Source organism: Besnoitia besnoiti, chromosome VII (assembly GCF_002563875.1).
Source record: "Besnoitia besnoiti strain Bb-Ger1 chromosome VII, whole genome shotgun sequence".
NCBI lineage: Eukaryota > Apicomplexa > Conoidasida > Eucoccidiorida > Sarcocystidae > Besnoitia > Besnoitia besnoiti.
Window position 1 is genome coordinate 3364639 of NC_042362.1, and position 19780 is coordinate 3384418.

The 19780-nt window shown below is 62.2% G+C and overlaps 2 protein-coding genes across 2 annotated transcripts; one reads left to right on the forward strand and one right to left on the reverse strand.

Annotated features, from left to right (window-relative positions):
* Positions 1–2599: 2599 nt before the first annotated feature.
* BESB_080810 (uncharacterized protein) lies at positions 2600–14520 on the forward strand (the record flags this gene model as incomplete). Its single annotated transcript, XM_029366443.1, has 8 exons — positions 2600–3313; positions 3370–3601; positions 3956–4762; positions 5187–5509; positions 5827–6733; positions 7314–7429; positions 7801–7885; positions 8405–14520. The coding sequence occupies 8 exons, from the start codon at positions 2600–2602 to the stop codon at positions 14518–14520; spliced, it is 9300 nt and encodes a 3099-aa protein (XP_029217874.1).
* A 2058-nt stretch (positions 14521–16578) lies between these two features.
* On the reverse strand, positions 16579–18302 carry BESB_080820 (putative mrna cleavage factor family protein; the record flags this gene model as incomplete). The annotated part of the gene is made up of 2 exons (XM_029366444.1): positions 16579–16968; positions 17376–18302. The coding sequence occupies 2 exons, from the start codon at positions 18300–18302 to the stop codon at positions 16579–16581; spliced, it is 1317 nt and encodes a 438-aa protein (XP_029217875.1).
* Positions 18303–19780: the final 1478 nt, after the last annotated feature.

The following is a 19780-nucleotide window of genomic DNA, read 5'->3' on the forward strand; positions in this document are numbered from 1 at the left end:
TACACTCGTAAAAGCTTCCATCGTGAGCCTGCCAATGAAACAAACGTCGACACCAAATCTCCGGCAACAATGTGCAGTGACAGAGTGCGCACGTTCCATCCCAGAGGCGCTCCGCCAACCGTACGCAGCAACTAGAACTCCCCCGAAAACACAGTAGAAGTAAGTGATATGGAGTTAGTTTTTCGATGCGTTTAATGGCGGGCGGCATGTTCTCTGCTGGATGAATAGACCCGACGAGCCACCAAAGAAAGGCGCCATCCCTAGTTACCCGCTCGGTGATAGTTACCCGTTGTGTGTGTGAAGCTGTTCGCCGGCTGAATCAACTCCTCACGCGGATAAGCCAAGAGACGGGCGGGCAGAGATGCTGACGGTTAATGAACACAGACGCACTGGAAATACGAGCAGAGCTAGAGTTTCACCATAGCTCCGGTACACCTCGAACAGAGCCGTGTACCAACTCTTTTTCTCTGAACCAAGTAAGCAGAAAGCTAACTAGTTACATGGAACACACGAGAAGTGTCAAAAGATTTAGGTATTTCAGCGAAGGAGCTGGGGTCCATCTACGAGTCCTCATGACGCTTTAGAAAACTCCACGAAAGCTGGCCTGTTCGCACCTTGAATGAATTTTTAAAACAGCACAGTGTTTCAAAAATTCATTCAGCCTTGAATTCAGGAAAGCCTAACCCCCCCCCCCCCCTTGCAGAGCGATAAACATTCCCACCATGTGCAACCTCAAGAAATCCCGGAAGTTGCAGGTGCTACTTCCTGCGCTTCAACAAACGCGGGAATGTGGAACTCCAAGAAAGTAATTCTGAGTGGTTTCAGAAGAATTGCGCCCGACAAATTAGAAATCGGCATCAATCTTACGATGGTTTCTTCCATTTTCGGGGCCGTAAACCCTAATTGCTTGAAGACGCCTCCTTGGGCGCTGTTGAGGGTGTTACCTTTGAACAACCCGAAGCACGACGAGCAAGTCTCGTCGTCACCTCTACTCGCAGCAAGGGAGCTTATTCTTCCAGTTCCCTGAATAATGCCAGAGCGCGCTCCGTAAATTGAACCTGCAAAGCCATTTCGCAAGTAGAGTAGCTGAGAAGGGTCTCTCCCTAGCCGGTCACGAAACCATCACAGTGGATAACGTGGCGCACGCCATGCCATACCCATATCACGGGATAAGTCTACGTCCTTCTAGGAAGGAATATAGGCAATTTTTGACATGTACGGCTCATCTTCTGGAGGATGTTGCCTGTTTCCCTTCCGACGACTCCTGCAAGGTTGCCCGCCGCATGCAGGCGGCTATTTTTTTCGGATATGGACATCCTACCAATCCTGCGGCGTGCGCCCTTCGTTAGGACCTTGTTCTGTGAGGCTTCCTTCGTTTTTCGAAGAACTCTTGGCAATACGACGTTCACTGCCAAGAAATGAGGGCAGCTGCCGAATGATAGGTCAAGCATGTGGCAGCTAAAGATGATTCTTGAGGCGTGTGCCCCCTACAGTACAGTTATGAAAGAGGGTCGCATGAGAGAAAGGTTTGTCTCTCCCAGTCAGCAGGCTTCGGCCGTCCGCAGCAGGCGTTTTATGCAAGGGCGATTTCTCTTGCATGCGGCGTCTTTCTCCGGGGCTTCACGTCGTTATTAAAATTTTTCTCTGGTTACCGAACGTGCTTCGGCGCGGTCTCTCGACAAATTGTTGTTTGTATTGCCTACTAATCGTGTATGACATCTCGCCTTCTGTCTACCTGATTTTCTCTCCCTGGGAAATGTCTCGCGTCAGCATCCGTTTCGCGTAGTCGGCTCCCGCTCAGTTTTTTCCCGCGGAAGAAAGGCGTCTGCAGGAAGACACCTCCACGTCCAGGTTTTTTCGGTGGTCGAGGGGCGCTTTTCTGAAATGCCAGTGTCCCACTGCTTTTCTCGTTGCTTCTTCAGCTGAAGAAAATCGTCCCCTCGTTTGTCTCGCTTTTGCTCTTTTCGTCCGACTCGTTCTGTGTATGTGTGCTGCCGCCGCGTCCCTCCTCCCGGCTGTCGTCGAGTCCGTTGCCGATTGTGGATTTCCCTGCTTTGAAGTCAAGGAAACGTACACAAGGTAAAAGCAGCTGCGCGACGAAAAGCCGGGGCAGAACTGGAGAACCATGGGCGCAAAGAAAGCAGCGTGAATCCGCGGAGGAGAATAGAGTGCGGCCGAAGCTGTGATGGAGTGTCTCCTTGCGCAGTCCGAAAAGGCTCGCGCCCTCCTCGTGTGAGTTTCTCAAAAGGGCCCTCTGGAGCGCCCCTGCTGTATCCTACTGCTGTATCTTCGCTTGTCTTTTGGTCGGTCGCATCGCGCTGTTTTGTTGCGCCTTCCGGACTTCGGCATTCGCGCGTGCTGCTCCCCCCCCCCTCTTCTCATTTTCTTTGAAGGCGGGCTGCTATGTTTTCTCCTCCCTTTCGAGCTATGACCACGAGATCGTCTACCGGACTGCCTCTGCTTGCGTTCACGGCTCCTTTCCTCCGCGCCGCCACGCAGCCTCCGTCTCGTTCCGCGGCGCCCCCGCAGCTTTTTCTCGCCGCCTACGCACCTCCTTCTCCTCCTCCTCGCCTCAGTCTTTCTTTTCTGGGGAGACAAGATGGTTTCTGGCGCGGAGAAGCACGACCGCTGGGTGCAATGCGACAAGTGCGACAAATGGCGTCGCCTGCCGGGGTGTACGGACACCGAGTACGCCGCTCTGATGGCGAATCCGCGCTGGCAGTGCAACAAGAATCGGTGGGACTTGGCGCGGGCCTCTTGCACTGCTCCTGAGGAAGATGGCGACGCGAGTGAGTCCAGTCTCGAGGCTGGGCTCGCCCCCCATCTCGCGCCGCTCCTGGGGAACTCCGCGTTGGCCTTCGGCGCGCTGAACCCCTCATCGCACCCGGCGCAGGGAGGCAGGAACGCGCGCCTCGGCGACGCAGGCGGCGCGGCCGGGGAGCAGGAAGTGGCGGCTCCGCGGGAGGCAGTGCCTACGCGTCCGCGGCATCGACTCCCCCTCTGTTCGTTGATGACAAGGGGTTCGCCGCCGCCTCCGCCGCCGGGGCGAGCTACGCGCGCCGCAAGGACGGCCTCGCGCCCATCCTTGCGGCGCCCACGCGCGGCCGAGGCGGAGGCGGCGGCGGGAAGAGTTCTCGAGGAGGAAGGCGACATGCGCCAGTCGTGGCGCCAGGGGGCGACTCCGCGGCCTCTCACGAGGAGGCCGACGAGGGGCTCTCTGGGGGGGCGGCGCACACCCCGAGCCAGTCTGCCGTCTCCCACGCCCTCCGCGCCGCGCATGGAGGCGACTCCGAGTTTTCCCCCTACCTCGAGGGTGAGGAGGAAGATTCTGTTTTCTGCCGAGACTCGTCGCCGAGTCGCCTCTCACAGGCGGCCTCGCTCGCCTCCGGCAGCGCCGGCGCGGGGCGGGAGGAGCTGCAGGCGAGTGCGCTGCTCGGGAAGCGGCGATGCGCCGCGGCCGGCGCGCAGAAGGGGAAGAGGCGGAAGGGCGACGAAGGCTCCGAGGGTGCGGCTGGCGCGGGAGACCTCTCCGACTACAATGGAGCCCACAGCTGCGACGACTCCGGCCTCCAGGACCTGCTCCACGCCTCTGCAGGAAGAGGTACGCCAAGGGGTGACGTTCGCCCTGCTCATGGAGCTGAGAAGAAATACTTCCAAATTCAGTAAATTCCACTTAATTGGTGCAAGGAGGGCAAAGGCACGATCGAATACCTCGCCCAGTGCTGCTGCAGGGTCGCAAGCCCCAGAGCGCCCGTGTGTGGAGATTTTCGGGATTTGTGCGCATCTGTTTGGCCGTCTTCCGCGCATGCTGGTTACCCGGATGCGCGGCGAGGCTAACTCGAACATGCATGCGTAGGTATCGACGTGTGTTTTCCATTCGAGTCATGTAGAAAACTACCCGAACAAGCGCATATACTCTCACTGTGCGTCTGTTGTCTTCTGCATACGCTCTCAGGGGCGTCTCGGCGCGGCGGCCTCTCTGGCCGCGGCGGCGCGGCGACGCCGCTTCTGGGGTCGACTTCTTCGCCTCGTCCAGGTTCTCGCGCCCCTGCATCATCCCCGTGGTATTCTGCTTCCTCTGCACCCGCGGTCGCGTCCAACCCTAGGCTTCCTCCTGCGTTGTACTCCCAGTCCTCCTCTTTGCCGGCGTCTGCTGCTCTGCTTTCCTCTTCTTCGCTCCGGGGTGGCGCGGGTCCCGCGTCGATGGGCGCGGGCTCCGGGCCCCAGCCGTTCTCCTCGCCAGTCTTGTCGGCTCTCTCGTCTTCTTCGCCGGCGCTTTCTGCGTCCTCTTCTTCGCTGCTGGGGAAGAGCGCAGCTGTCTCCTCGCTCGCGCACCAGCAGTCCCACGCGGCGGGCGGAGGCTCAGAGTCGGCGGGGCTGGCGCAGGCGTCGGCGGCGTCTCCGCCCGCGTTCCCCGCGCTGGAGGCGCTGCAGCAGTCGCCGGGGGGCGGGTCCGCGCGCGCAGAGGAGACTGCCCACGCGCTGCTTCAGTCGATGGCCGCGGGGGACTTGATCGACCGCGAGAACCTCTCGCAGCTGCTGGCGTCGGCCGTGGCTAAGCAGGGCTTCAAACCCGCCAAAGGCGCGGAGCTGAGCGTCTCCTCGCTGCTCTCCTCCGCCCTCGCCTCGCACCTGCAACGCAGCGCTGCGCAGTCCAGCCAGGGAGAGGCGGCCAGCGACGCCCCAGGCGGCTTCCTGCAGAAAGCCGCAGACGCGCCCGCCGGCGCCGACGCCGCGAATCCCGCCGCGCTCTTGCTCGGACGTAAGTCGAGGCCTCGCCGAGCAGAAAACTGGAGAAAAATCCGCGCGATGCACCCGCGCGACCGCATGAGTGTACGGCACCACACAAGATTGTGCCGCCGGGGGATCGCCTGAAAGCTTTCGCGGGGCAGCCGGCATAAAAGAGCAAATGCTCGCGTACACGTGTTTACTGGTGAAGGCGTACCTGCGAAGACAGAACAAATCAGAGCTGTGGACCCCCATATATTTATTCACATGTACACATATATTTATATGTATGTGTGGGACGGTGCGTTCCTGCGAGTCCAAAACTCTACACATATATATATATATATACATATAGATATATATTTGTATATGACTCTCAGGGGTGGGCTCTGCCGCGTGTTTGGGTCCGTGTTTTTGCCCGTTTTCACGTCGTTTTGAGGTTTTCTTCGGTTGTGCAGGTCTGGTTCGAGGAGAGGCGTGGGACGCCTCCTCGTCTGCGCGCCAAGCTCCGGTGTCGGCCTCTGGAGCCCAGCCGGCGTCTGTCGGGCGCGTCTCCGGAGTCTCCAAGACTGCTGAGCTGGGGCCGACATGTGTGAAGAACCCGCGGCAGCAGCTCTCCGCGTCCGTCAGCCAGTCGCCGTTTCTGTCTGCGGGCGACGGAATGGAGAAAGAAGGAAACGACTTCACCAAGGAAGGATGCGTAGGGGCGCTGGCGGGCGCATCGGCTGAGGTGGGGAAAACCGCCGACGCCACAGGCGCGGCAGTCGATAACTGGGTACAGGTACGTCTGGAAGAGTGTATTCATACCCCAAGCCGCAATTCTTAGATCTTAATGTCTCCGAATGCATGTGCGTGGAGCAGTCTCACCACTCGTGGGGGGGGGGGGGGGGGAGTGTCTCTTCCCGCCAGGCTAGCTGCGTCTGAGGCGTCTCTCTGTCGCGAACGGGCACTCTGGAATACTTGCTCGACGTCCGTCCCACCGGAGAGGTTTAGAGGTTTTTTCTCTCGTCGCTTTTGCCGTTTTTTCTCTAGGACTGCCTTCTGCGTGTGCTGCACTCCTCCTCCTCTCCACTGCGTGTGTTTTGTGTCTGGTCTCAGTGCGAAGCCTGCAAGAAGTGGAGGCGACTGCCTGCGAGCGTCGACCCGGACCGCTTGCCCGACACGTGGCTGTGCGCGATGAACTTTTGGGATCCGTTCCACGATGTGTGCGAGGCGCCGGAAGAAGACTATCGAGACACAGTCGTCGCGCAGGCGCAGCCTTTCGCTCTCCCCAACGCGGCGACAGCTGGCTTCTCGCCGGGGGGTAGGGAGGCGGGCCCGGGCCTGGAGGACGACGGCGCGGCGGGGAGCCAGAGGGCGGTCTGCGAAGACCCGCTCGCCAGGTTCCTCGAGACACAGGCGAACGGTGCGGCCGACGGCGCGTCTGCGGGTGCAGCTAGCCAGCGCGCCGCGCTAGCCGGCTTCAAGTTGTCTTCGTCGCTGGTGCCGGGAGGGGGCGGCGGCGGCGCGGGCGACAGCCGCAGCAGGAGCCCATCGCTGCTCAAGAGCCACGAGCGAGAGGGGGCTTTCGACGACGGAAAGGCGTTCAGCCCAGGGGGGAGAGGCGAGCGGCTTCTCTCGGGCGTCGCGCCCGCAGGGCTCCTCTCGTCGCCCTCGAAGAAGCACGATGGCAGCTCGTCCGCCGCCTCGCTGCTCCTGGCGCACGCGCAGGGTTCCTTGGGCGCCGGCGACCCGCTGGTGGGCTCGCGGCTGGCGGCCGCGGGCGGCGGGGTGTCTCCGCACGCCGGCGGAGACCGGTTCGCGAGTGGGCGCCACCACGCCTGCCACGGCGCGGGCGCCGGAAGGAGCCGGCGCGGGCGCGGAGCCGGCGGAGACGTGCGCGGCCTCAGGGGAAGGGGTGAGGAAGAGGAGGGCCGCCGAGACGAAGACCTCGAGGCCGCGAAGATGCGAGAGCGGCTCGAGGAGCTCGCCGACCCCAAATTCATCGCTCTTGCACAGAGACAAGGTAGGGCGCAGCCGGCGGGAAGCGAGAAGGGCAGAAATCGCTGCGATCGTTGCAACTAAGGAAGCGAGACCGCCGCTCTTTTGTGGCGGCGTCCGTGCGGCGCGGCCGGGAGCCCGTGTTCTCTGTTCTTCGCACAAGGATACGCCTCTAAAAGCCGTCAGACATTTGTGGGCATCCATAATGCATATACGCGTAGGCTTGTGTATAGTCTACGGGGCGCACACTATTTGTGCCTTTGCCCCGTCGGCGGCTGTCCTCTGCTTGTCACTCGCGGAGGCGTCCACCGTCACTTTTTTGCCTTCCAGAGGCGTGCGGACCGCGACCCGCATCTCTTGGAAGACTACGAGTTTTCCGCGGGCCAGCTCTTCTCGGGATCTCTAGGCTCTTATTGTTGGAAAGCTGTTCGTTTCCATTCTCGGGCGACCGTTCGCCGACGCGTTGCTCTGCAAAATGCCGCCGGGACTTGGTCTCGCCCGTTTCACTTCTCGTGAGCGTTTCTTGGAGTTCCGCCGCTCTCTCCGCGACGTGTTCGGGGCGCGGCTTTCAACGTTTTCTGTGGAGATTGTTTCATTCTTTTCAGGACCCGGACACGATTTGGCGTTCTCTGCGCCGTGGGCGACAGGCCCCGCCGCGCCCTTCTCGCCGCAGGCCTCGGCGTCGAGCGGTCACTCCGCAGACACTTTCGCGGAGGGAGCGGTGAGTCAAGTTCCGCGTGTTTCGCCTTTCATTTGCCACTCGCTCTCCACCTTTCGCTCTTGTTCCAAAATATACTGAACCAAATACTGCTCATTAAGGAGTATCTTTTAATGAACAGTTCAAACTCTTCTCCAAATTCAGTTTAGTTCTGTTTCAGTCGCAGAGCATTTTACATAATATTTTTGTCAAGAGAATATTGTCTCTGGTTTTTGGGGTTGGGGAACTAAGACGTGACGCTCTGTGCTCTTGGCTCGTTGCATGAGCTTTTTCTAGTATTCACGGGGTTGCTGACTCTGTCTTGCGTGCGGGATTCCCCGCCCTCCGCCGTCGGCGCCTATAAATTCGACTTCTTTTCTCTAATTGTCTTGCAGGCGATAACAGTGCTGAGGGTTCCATCGGTAGAAAAGGAAGCGGGGCATCCCCTGGCTGATCGACTCATGCTGTACGCAGCTGACGGTGAGTTAGTCGCGTTCTGCGCCGCGTCCTCCGCCTGGGTCCAGCTTCTTTTTTTGTGTGGCTTCGAACACTCTGGGTATCTCTCTGCCTGCGCGCGCAGCTCTCTGCGCAGAGCCCGTGTGTCTTCTGTTTCGATGCGCAAGTCGACGCCGGCTTGAGGCGCTGTGGCGGGTCGAGTCCGTCAAAATTTCGCTCTGCCTGCCTTGCTGTCAACATACATATCTATACGCATAAATATGTGTAGATATGCAAGGCGTGGGCATCAGACTGCGTAACTTCTTGGCAAGTTTTCCTCTCCGTTGAGAGGCATCTTTCTGTCTGCACGGCTTGGGCTCTCTGGGGGTCGCTGTCTCCTGTCTTCTCCACGGATGGGTACGTGCCTTGTTTTTCTGTCGTCCTGCCTGTCGCGCTTTTCCGGGTGGAACGGATTTCTCTTGGGCTGCGGGTCTCTTTCGATCTTTTTCAACCTTGTTTCTCTTGTCTGGGTGTGTCACTGTCCTTCTTCTTGCGTTCTCGCAGGCACGGTCGCGAGCTGCTTGGCGTGCGAGTTGCCCTTTCAGACGCTGCAGCTGCGGCTGCTGGAGGCGTATCGGTACGAGACATCGCGCCCGTCGACGGATGCACCTCTGGACTTCTCCTTTCTTTCGTCAGCGGGGACCTCGACAGGCGGTCGCCGGCACCGAGGCGGCGACGGAGACACGCCTGGAGCCGCGCGAGAGGGCGCCTCGCTGAGTCTCTCGGGGCGCGAGGGCCGCGGGGGGAAGAACACGGGCGGCGCGGCGCCGGGCGCGGGGCGGTCTGCCGCAGCGGAGACGCTTCTTCCGCCGTCGTGTCTCCAGTTTTTCTCGCACATGGACGCGCAAGGCGTCCGGGGGGTGGGGGGGGACGCGGGCGAGTTCGCGGCTGCGCGCGGCGAAGACCGCGACGGCGCGGCCTCTGCGTTTCCCTGCTTTGACTTCCTCGAGGCGGCGGCGCACGGGAAGGCTGGGCTCGACGCGTGCGGCGGGAAGCAGGGGTTCGCGGCGTCGCCCTCCGCGGGCAGCGCAGCCCGCGGGGGCGCGGGAGCCGCCCTCGACGGCGGCGACCCGCAGGCCTCGTACGTCTCCTCGCTGCTGGAGAAGAGCGTCAGCAACGGCGTCTTCGTCTCGCAGAAGAACCTCGCGGCGCTGGCGTCCTCGAACGAGCTCTGCGTCAGCCTAGACTTCGCCGCGAACGTCCACTGGCCGGGACTGGAGACGCTCTCCTCGGACTCAGACGAAGAAGAGGAGCGGCGGCTGCTGGAAGAGTGCAGACGCGACGCCGAGGCGGAGGGACGCAGGAGGGGCGAGTGGACGGGCGGCGCGGCGCTGGCGGCGCTCCGAGAGACGCGGCGCAGGGAGCGGGGGCGCGAGCGCGAGCGGCGGATGCGCAGCATGCACAAGTCGCTGCAGGACTTGATGGCGCTGTGTCCCGTGCTCGCGAAGTCCGCGGTGCCCTTCTGCGAGGAGGCGCGGGGAGAGGCGGCGACCAAGAGGGAGGACGAGCGCGAGGCCCGGTTGCAGACGCACTCGAGGCGCAAGAAGGACAGCGAAAGCCGCTGCCTGCCGCCGCCCGGAGAGCGGCGCCGAGAAGACGGCAGAGCGCGCGCCGGCGAAGAGGACCCAGTTGCTGGCGCGGAGGAGCCGCGGCCGGACGAGAAAAGGGGGGGTCGCGAGAAGCCGGGGGGCGGCGGCGGGTCGCGCGGAAGGCCGTTCGCGGTCTTGGAGCTGAAAGACATCATCGGCCTCGTCTGCATGGCCCCCGACGCGTGCGGCGACGAGGCGCAGGAAGACGACGCCGCCGAGGACGAAAGCAAACGCGAACGCGAGAAAAGAAAGCGGAAAAAGGGCTTCCAGGAAGATGAACCAGAAGACGAAGCCGAAGACCAAAGAGAAGCCGACACGAAGACCGCACGCAAGGACGAAGCAGAAGACAAAGCGGACGCGCAGAGCGCGCGGCGAGAGGAGAGAGAAGACGAGGGCGAGGCACGCGGGAAGGCAGATAGAGACGCAGCGGGCGTGGCCCCGAGCCTGGCGGAGGCAGGTGCGGAAGACGCCGACTCGCTTCCGCCGGCAAGAGAAGAAGAGGATGGCGCACGCGGAGAAGAGACGGAACTAGAGAGAGAAGAAGAAACGCCTCCGGACGAGAGAAAGGCCTTCTCAGCCGAGAAGACTGAGGCCGAGCGCGCCCCCGAAGGCGAGGCGCAGGATGTGGAGGACGCGAGCGAAGCTGACGGCTCCAAGTTGGAAGAAAAAGCGGCAGACGAGATGACGAAATCTCTTCTGACCGAGTCTCCCCGTCACCCGTCGCCAACACTAGAAGAGAAGGGCCGTCGCGCGGGGGCGGAGTCGCTTGAAGGCGAAGATGAGTCCTGCGGGCTTCCCGCGGTGCCTTTGGCCGCGGATTTCAATGCTGAAACGAGACGAGACGGCGGGAAGCAGGAAGACGGAGACGAGGCGCGGGAGCGAGGAAGAAAACGGCGATCGGGCGCGCTGGGCGACACCGAGGAGGCAGACAAGGAGTCGGTGCAGAGCGCGCAGGAAGAAGAAGAGCGAAACAACGCGCCGGAAGATGAAGCATCCGCGAGCGGAGACCAAGAAGAAACCGGGGAAGACAAGACGCAAGGCGAAAAGGAGCGGACGCGTGCGGAGCGCAGAAGGGAGCCAGCTGCAGGCGGCGATGAACAGGAGGGAAAGGCGCAGATAAAGGCCGGAGACGAAGAGGCGAAGGAGCAGAGCGAGAGCCTGAAGGAGGAAGAAAGCACGCCGCCTGCAGAAGAAAAAGGAGACAGTGTCGCAGCGGGCGGAAAGCAGGAAGAGGCCGCTGCGGGCGACGAGAGGCGCGAGCGTTTCCTTCTTCCCCCAGAAGAGATTCCGCCGGTGCAGGAAGAAGAGGAGCCGAAGGGCGACAAGCGACCGCGACAAGATGATGTCTCTGTCGAAGTGGGAAAGGCGCCCGCGGCAGAACTCGAAGAGGATCCGGACGATGTTTTGCCGGCGTCGCCGCCGAGGGCGAAGAAGCGGAAGCGCAGCGTCGTGTTGTCTTCGGACGAAGAAGACGCGCAGGAGTGCGACACAACGGTGCTCGCCGAGGGAGAAGAAGAGACAGCGGAAGAAATGAAGGAGGGGGTGATGGAGCAAGAAAATAAGGAAGCAGCGAAGGAGGGCAGTGAGGAAGACGCTCAGGCGGGAGGCGCTGAGGAGGGCTCAAAGAAAGAAGCTGAAGACGAAGGAGCAGAATGCGCCACGCTCGAAGACACGGCGAGAGAAATCGGCGGAGAAGAGGAAGAAGCGACTATTGAGCAGGAACTGAAGAGCGGCAGCGCAGCGGAAACAGGAAGCAGCGCAGAGCGAGAGAGGGAAGTCGCGCCGAAGGGCGGCGGCGCTCACCTCGAGAGCGAGAGAGAAGGGGAGGGGCGAGGTGAAGAAGGGGGAGTCGCAGAAAAGGCAGGCCGAAGGGACTCGAACGCACGGGAGGAAGGCGAGAAGAAGCCGGAGCCTAGGGAGGACCCAGGCGACGACGCAGAAGAGAGGGGAGGTGCAGAGGAAGGAAAGGGCACCGAGGCCAGGGAGCATGAAGAAGACATGGAAGAGAGAGACTTCGTGGTGGCTGAGCAGGTGCTCCTGAAGACGACAGACCTCCACGCGGCCGCGGCTCTGGCATCGCCCTTCGACGCGCAGTCTGAGGAGTGCCGCCGAGACGCGGAGGACGTCGCGGAGGAAAAGACAGAAGAGGCAAGCGAGAAGGCGGCAGAAATGGCAAGCGACAACGAAGAGGATGCGGTAGAAAAAAACTTCAAAGAAAGCGAGCGTGGCGAGGAGTCAGAGGGGGGGCAGACCTCGGAGGGAGAAAACCACAGCGGCGAAGAGGAGGGAATGAAGGGCAACGACGGAAAAGGTGTCTCCGGAGACGTCTCTTTCTCGCCATCTCCGCTGTCTCCCGATGGCGAGAGGAAAGAGCCGAGACGATCTGTTTCGCAAGAAAGAAGTGAGAAGATGCGTGACGGCGCCGCCTCACCGCGCGCGGACCAAGACGAGCCCAGCGCCGCGACGGGCGCTGCGCCGGCCGACGAGTCTTCGCCAGCCTCGTCTTCTGTCCCTGCCTCGTCTTCTGTTCCTTCTGGCTATCCCTCTTCTTCTTCCTTTCCTCCTCCCGCGTCGTCGTCTCCCTCTCCTTCGTCTTCTTCCGCGCCGGGGTCTCGCGCGCTGAGTCGGCGACTCTCCAAGGGTGGTGCCGAGAGCCGCGGCGAGGCCTCTGGCGAGTGCGTGGACAGTAGAGACGCGTCGGCTGGAAGCGAAGCGGGGGAGTCGAGTGCGTCGTCGAGGGCGGGGCAGTTAGCTCACGAGGGAGAAAGGGAGCAAGCGGGTTGGGCTCTCTTCGCGGAAGCTGCGTCAAAGAAGGAAAAGGAGCCGCGTGCTTCGCTTCTCTCACCTGAAAAAGAAGCCTTGGAAAAAGGTCGCGTGTCGCCGGCGCCGACCGACGGCGCGGGGGAATGCCCTCCGGTGTCTCCCTCGTCTTCCAACGAGGGAGGAAGCCGCGACGAGAGCCGCGGTAGCGGCGACGCCCGCGCGAGTGAGGGGGGGGGCGAGGCGTGGAACGGGCTCACACACTCTAGAGGCTCCTCGCGAGGCCGCGGAGAGCAGGAGGAGGGCGTGGAAGGCGAAGCGGAGGCTGGGCGGGAGTCGCGGCGCGTCTCTTCGCCGGCGTCGTGTCTCTCGGAAGGCGACAGCAGCCGTGCGTCTCGCGGGCAGTCCCCCCACGGGCGCGAGAAGAGGCGAAGAGGGGACAACAGTGCCCCCGAGGCGTTCACGCCGCGGAAGCGAAGAGAGGGCGAGCGCGACGAAAGCGGAGAGGGCGAGCAGGACACGGGAGACAGCAACAGGCTAAGCCGCTCTCCGTCGCAGTGTCTGCTGCCGCCTCCGTCTCCCATGTCTTCTCCGCCTTCGCCTGGACCGCGGGACCTGCTCTCGAACCCCGAGGTGGACTCGCCGTCCCTCCTCACCGCGCGGTCTGGCGCGGCTCCTGCTTCGCCTGCGGACTCCCCAGACTCGCTGACGGCAGAGGAGGAGGACCCCGCCACTCGACCGCCCCGAGACGGCGAGTTTTCTTCTCGCCCACCGTCCGCGGCCGGCCCTCTCGGGTCCCCACCGTCGCCCCCCGGCGCGTTCGCCTCGGGCTCTCCTCCGTCTCGCTGGTCGCTGCCGCCCTCGTCGTCTCTGCCGCGCCCGCCTCCACCGGGTCTCCACTCGGCCCGTGGAGGCGAGGGGAAGAACTCCGGAAGTTCGTCGGTCTCTCCGCTCCCGGCAAGAGGCCTGCGAGAAGGTGGCGACGGGATCCTGGGCCCCGGAGGACGGCTCAGAGACCCCCTTGGGTCGGACCGGTTTTCGGGTGCGCGCCACTTGTCGCGCGCCCCCCCTCCGGGCAAAGGCCCCGCGCGAGGATTCGGCGACGGAGAGGACGACCGGCGCGGGAACACCAGACCCGCTCTGCGCGAGATCGAGCCTCAGCCTCACAGAGGCCCCGGCGGCGGACCGGGGCGACTGATCGTGTTGAGTGTGGAAGGTTCCTCAGCTGGGAAGGACTCGGAAGAGAGTAGCCCCGGCGGAGCTGTCTCCTCTTCGGGGTCGCGCCGGGGTTCGCCTGGAGCCCCGAGTCTCCCTTCCGCGGGCCCCTCGGGCCTGACGGGGTTTCCGAGCGTCGGCGCCGCTGCGGACACGCATTCGCGGCCGGTGCGCCCCCGCGTCTTCAATCTGCCCTCTGGCGCGTCAGCTTTTTCTTCCTTGGGGGCCTCTGGAACGGGTTTCGGTTCGAGCGCTGCGCCATTCTTTGGCCGTTCGGGCTCGGGTGGAGAAGACGCGGCTCCTCCGCGTCATCGCCACGACGAAGAATCTCGCGGCTCCGGAGGACCGCGGTTGGCGGGCGGTGGCGGCGGCTTGAGCAACGGCCGCGACAGTGGGTCTCTGCTGGGCGCTGGGCCGCCTCGTGGAAAGAGCCGCGACGGCTGGCTCTTCTCGTCCTTGCCTGGCAGACCTCCCGTTTGCGGCGGCGGGCCCCCAGGCTTTTCTTCGTCCTATTCCTCGGGAGATGAATCGCGTGAGTATCCCGGCTCGCGGCCCCCGGGCGCGCCCGTCCTTCTCCTGCCGCCGCCTTCTTTTTCCGGCTCGGCAAAGTCCGGCTTCTCTTCGTCGTACTCTTCCTTGTCTTCCTCATCTTTCTCTTCGTTTCCTTGCCGCGACGGCGAGAGCCCGCGGGGCGGCGACGATGGAGCCCGTCCGACGGTCGGAGAGAGCGGCGACGGCGCGGGCCTGCTGCCTCCCCCTTCGCGCCGCGGGGACGGCTGGTGGAACGACGAGCGAGGAGAGCGAAGGAGGCCCGGTGGCGGCAACGCAGAGCCCTGTTTTTCGAGTTACCAGGGCGGCGACGGAGGGTCCTCGTTCTCTTCCTTCTCGAGAGGCCGGCGGAGCAACAGTCGAGAGATTTCGGACTTCTACGGAGGCGACGGCGCGGGCCCCAGATCCGGCGGCGGGACGCCCTGGTCCGCAGGCGCTGAGGGACGGGGCGCACGAGATGTAGGCGGCGGATATCGGTCCTCGCTCCGACGGAGGGACGATATATAGATGTTGAATATGTCTCTTCTTCGGGTGCGGGACAAGATAACCACAGAGGCACGATCGCCTGGCAGGAAAAACAAACACTGCGTCTCGTCTTCTTCTCTCTTCCACGTCTGGAAGATCAGCAGGGGAGAATCAGTGACGCGGCCGCTCCTCGTCCACACACGGAGACGGCCGCACACTCGTGAGTTTGCTTTGTTCGGCGAATACAGTGGCATCGTGAATGTCGTGCCGCGAATGAAAGACACTCTGCTAGCAACCAACGTCGTTTTTGAAATCCTCTGTTCTTTTTTACTGTCCTTTTTGTCCAAACGTGCGCTGCGGCCGCGGGCCCCGCTCGTCTGACCGCTGTCCCCTTCGGTGGATTTTCTGTCGTTATGGTCTTTCTCTCCGCTTCCGCTTTTCTCGTGGCTGTGCCTCGCCTCCACGCTCAGTAGGACTGCCTCCACATCTGCGTGCCCTCGTTCACGCGGGAGTCCAGGCTCCGGCGCTGCCTTTGGGTGTCTCCCGTCTCCCCTATTGGGGACCGTCGTGATGTTTGCTGCTCGGCTGCGGCCGCGCGCAGGCCACAGTCAGCGCAGACGCTCGCGAGCGGGGAGAAAGCGGCTTTGATGGCGCGGGTAGCGTGTCGCAAGAGCGCAACGAGGTGTGGAGGACGGCGTCTAGGCAGGCCTGCTGCTCTCTTCCTCGACCGTAGAGGCACACTTTCTCAGCTCAGGCGGTCCACGCTAAATGTTAATCAAACACGCGACTTTTAGCTGACTGACGGCGAACGCTCGAGTCTCAGCACCGGCGGATTCAAGTGTTAGCTATCCAGCGGAGCGCGATTCACTCCAGTGTAACGAGACAACACACTCGATCTCACATTCCCCAATCCTCTACAGGGGACTTCTGTCACTTTGTGGTGGCGAGACAAACGCGTAGCTAGGCCTTTGTCGACCTCACTGCGTTTCTGCCTCGCGAGCTCCTATGCGGCGTTTCTTTCTCGCTGAGTAAGGACTCTCCACAGCAAGTATTCAGACTGCTAATAATCGCTTCGCTCGTGTGTGGCGCCCCTTCGTGATTCTCTTTTTCGTCCTTGACGCGCTCAGGAGGATCGGGATCACCAGGGAACGGCACAGAGAGAGACACCTTAACCTGAGGGGCTTTTGCGGAAGCGAATAATCGCGTATGGAAATTGCTTGCAGAGAGTGGAAATGGAAAGAAAATAGCCGCAACACAGAGCAGAGATCGGCGATAATGACTAAGCCAAGAAGAAAAGTAATGAAGTAAGCGGAGAGAGCGAAAGACCACGATACCGAGGGAGAAAGTGAACGCGTGAGAACCGGCGGTGGCTATAGAGAGCAGGCAGCAAGAGCCACCGGAAGAGAGACGCAAAATAAGGGGGAGGCAGATTCGAGCGGCACGGAATAAAGCGACATCAAGGAAAGAAAGAGTTAGGAAAACTTGAGGGATATTGGAGAATGATGAGAGACGGAAAACCAGCGCCGGCACGCGCGGGCGAGACCGCTTGAAAAGCGAAGGAAGATCAATCTTCACAAGTCAAAAGGGAAGAATAAGAACCGCACTGCTACCCATTCACAACCGTACAAATCAAATAATATTTGAATTTATATGTAGACGCTTGCACGTGCGCGCAACCATTCGTGCACAGAGAAAGTGTGTGACTTTTCAGTCGTATATATATAAATATATATAGTTATACATTTCAACACCACTGTGGGGCGTTGTTCTAGGCTTGCTTGCAAGCCAAATAAACTTCCACAGCGTGTCTCCTCGGAGGAAGAGGAGTCCCTTCCGAGCGGCCCCGGGAAGAGAGCATGCAGCTGCGCGGCTCCGGCGGCCACTCTCGGAGCCTCGCCTGCTCGCTCCCCGGGGCTCGCCGCAGTGCTTCAGCTCCAGTTCTTCGCCTCCGAGTCAGGCTCAGACTCCCGTCACTGTGCACCAAGCCCGTGCCCCTCTCAGCCTCCTATGGTCTCCGCGTCGCCTTCAGGGTCAGGTTGTCGTCGCCGGATCCCTCGGTTTCGGTCTACGCGTCTTCTCGCGCGTGGTGGCTGCTGAGCCTCACGCGTCCTCCTCCTCCTCTGCAGCTAGCGCAGCGAGCTCCGGCGGCAGCTCCTCCGTCGGCCCCTGCTCGTTGACCGTCTCCATCGCCGCGTCCTGCGACGTCAGCTCTTCGAGGAAGGCGGGCGAGAAGTCTTCCTCCTCGTCCTCCTCCTGGTCTCGCCGCCCCCCTGTCCCCTTCGAGCGGCGACCCGTGCCGATCGAGGGCGTCGAGCTGTCCATCCACGTCACGGAGAGCTCCAGCAGGCGAAAGCGGAACCGCGACAGCATGTGAGGAATCCCAGCGAGCGCCAGGCCGTGGATCTCAGGCCGCAGCAGATCGAACAGCGGAATCGCCGCCAGCGAGAGCGCCGGCGGCAGCCGGAAGGAGCACTTCTGCGGCAGCTGCACCTGGAACGCAGCGCAACCAGGGTGGAGGCGCAGAGGTCAGAGCCACGCGTCCACAGACTAGAAACTGAAAATCCCCAAGCCTAAATCCCGCGCGACCTTCACGGCTTCGCAGACGTCCTACCCTGCCACAGACGACGAGTCTGCGCCAGCGCCGAGCGGGCGTTCGATTCTCTATGCCCCTGTGGAGGTCCATACACTAGGCGACCTCGTCCTCTCTGCGTCACGCCCGTCGCCTGCTGGAAACTTCCGTTAGAGCCGCCCATCCGCCTCTCCCCGCGTCGTCCGCGCTCGCCCATAAGACCCGGGCCCCTGGCCGCCCATGGGGTCCCCAACCCCACACCGGGGACCCGCGAGCGGGTGGTCGCCGCAGTTCTCGGGCGCGCGGGCCCAGGCAGCATTGAACTCACCTGGTAGAGTCGAATTCGTTCTTTAGGTCTGGTGACATGGGGCGGGAGGAAGGGGAGCGGCTCTTCGTCTAGTTCCGGTCGCCACCACTCTCCGAGGAACTCCCGCACGTCTGCGGTGACTTTTTCGTTTTGTTCAGGGGCGACCCAGGTGTAGTTGGCGAGGCTCTTGTGGACTTCCGAGCGGTGCTTGGTCAGGATTTTCTCCAGTTTTCGCTCGAGCACGTCCTCGGGTCGCTCCCAGCTCTTGGCCTTAAAGGTGAGAAGCGTGTAGCGTCGCGCCTCGCGGTGAAAGAGCAGCAGCACATGCAGGTACTCCCTCAGGTGACAAAGCAGCACCGGCGCGACGGAGCGCCGCAGACCCTGGCGCTGGTAGGTCTCGAGGCGCTTGGCGAGCAGACGCGAGGCCGCCGCCGCCCCCGCCGTCCCCGCTGTCCCCGCCGCCCCCGCCTGGCTCTTCTTCGCGGAGGAGAGGAACTCCCACTTGCCCTCGAACTGCGCCTCCGCCTGCGACTCGTAGGACGAGGCCGCGAACACCGCCCACTCTGACTCGCGGAGTTCCCGCCGCGCCGCCGCCGCCGCTGGCCCCAGCGAGCCGCCCCGCGCCTGCGTCGGAGTCGACGAAGGTGCCTCTGCGCCCGGCTTCTCCGGCGTCGCCGCGACGAGACTGGCCCCGGCAGCAGGCCCCGGAGCTCCCTCTGGCCTGCGGCGAGCGCCCGCGGAAGCGGCAGCTTCCCCGGCGTCCTCCCCGTCGGGCGGCTCGGAGGCCGCGTGCAGCGGAGGCAAATACGCTCCAGAGAGATCGGCAAGGACGTCATGCTCATCGTCGGACCCGCTGGAGGCCGCGGAAGCAACGAGTAGCGTCTCACCGTTCGCGTCCTCAGTCCCCAAGTCCGGGGACGAGCCAGTGTCGTGCAGAGAGCTCTCCATCGTTGACGGGGAGGGGAGAAAAAACGAGGAGGAAAGCGCGCCGAACTGCGAAGACGAGGTTGAGAAAGAGAGAAACACGACCAGGAAAGGCGGGGGGAGTGGAAAGGCGAGAGAGGGCGATTGGAAGCACACAGCCGCCGAACTCAGCAATGGTGAATCAGGGGCCGCCGCAAAAGAGGAAGGGTGACTGACGAAGGAAGTCGAGTTGAAGCCGACCAAAAGAGAGCGCGGATAGAACTGAAACGAGGAGCGATGCCGAGAGCGAAACAGAGACAAAAAGAGAGGAGTCCTGCAGCGAAAGGATGTACGAGACAGTCGTGCGTGTTGACAAGCAACTTGTGTCTGAGACGACGTGCTCCCAGTCTGCATTTTTTTTTCTTGTCTCCTCAGCTCTGCTTTTTTCCAGGCCTCTTCTCTCCTCCGCGGGTCCCCCTGACGCTCTCTGTCTCCTTCAAGGTATTTCTCAATCCGTGAAAGCCGCGCACGCCGAGAGACACTGAGGCCCTGAGTCGGTATTACCACATTCTAAGTGGCTCCCGTGTCTGTCTCAATGATCCGCGATCCAGCAAAAATCCAACGCCTTTCACTGTACTGAGGAAGGAGCTCGCAGCCCGAGGGAGACCCGTCCGTGCAGCCGCTCGCGGCGCAGGAGCGACAGAAACAAATTGTGACGCGGACCAGGATTCAAGAATAAACTCAAGATGGATGACGCGTCATCTCGAAAACAGAGACAAAAACCAAGACGGCAAAGGCGATGCGCCAGAAGCCGGGAGAAGCCGACCACTCGAGCAGTCGGCAAGAAAATGAAATTGCCCGCACGGCCCCCTGACACACGCCGCAAAAGACTCAGCCGCAGCGCACTCACCCGTAAACTCCTCTCGCCGAATACTTCTGGGGAGAAACAAGGCAACAGGAGACACCGTGGTGTGCTGGAAGTCGAGCAAAATGTGATTTTCGCTCGGGATCCGAAGAGCACTTTACTCAACTTTTCGGATGCATGCGCGCGCCTGTGGCCGGGCGGCCGCAGGCGCGTAGTGCCGCCGGGGTTTGTCGCCGTACCCGGTCGGCGGAATGGGGGAACTCCGGCTCACATCCAGGATTTGGATCTGATTCTGTATTCAGTCTCACGCAGCGGAGTCAATCCCGTGGCGTCTGGATACTTTCGTCGCAGCGGACCACTCAGGGACGCGAGTTCCCTTCGCCGAAACCGCAGGAGACAGGACGGACGAGCCCGGAGACGCAGGGGGGAGGCTCCTGTGTGTTCTGTGGCAACGAATTCGTCTCTGGACGCACGAAGCAGAGACTTGGACTGTCCCTCGTCTTGCGGCTCACGACTCTTGCAACTCACTACTCTTTCTTTCTCCCTCAGATTCGCTCTCGCCGCAACCATGTCGTACCTCTGGGGAAGATAGCTGCCTCGGCGCAGTGCACATCGACGCACGCTACGTGAGGACGCTGCCTTCCCAGGTGGATCCCGA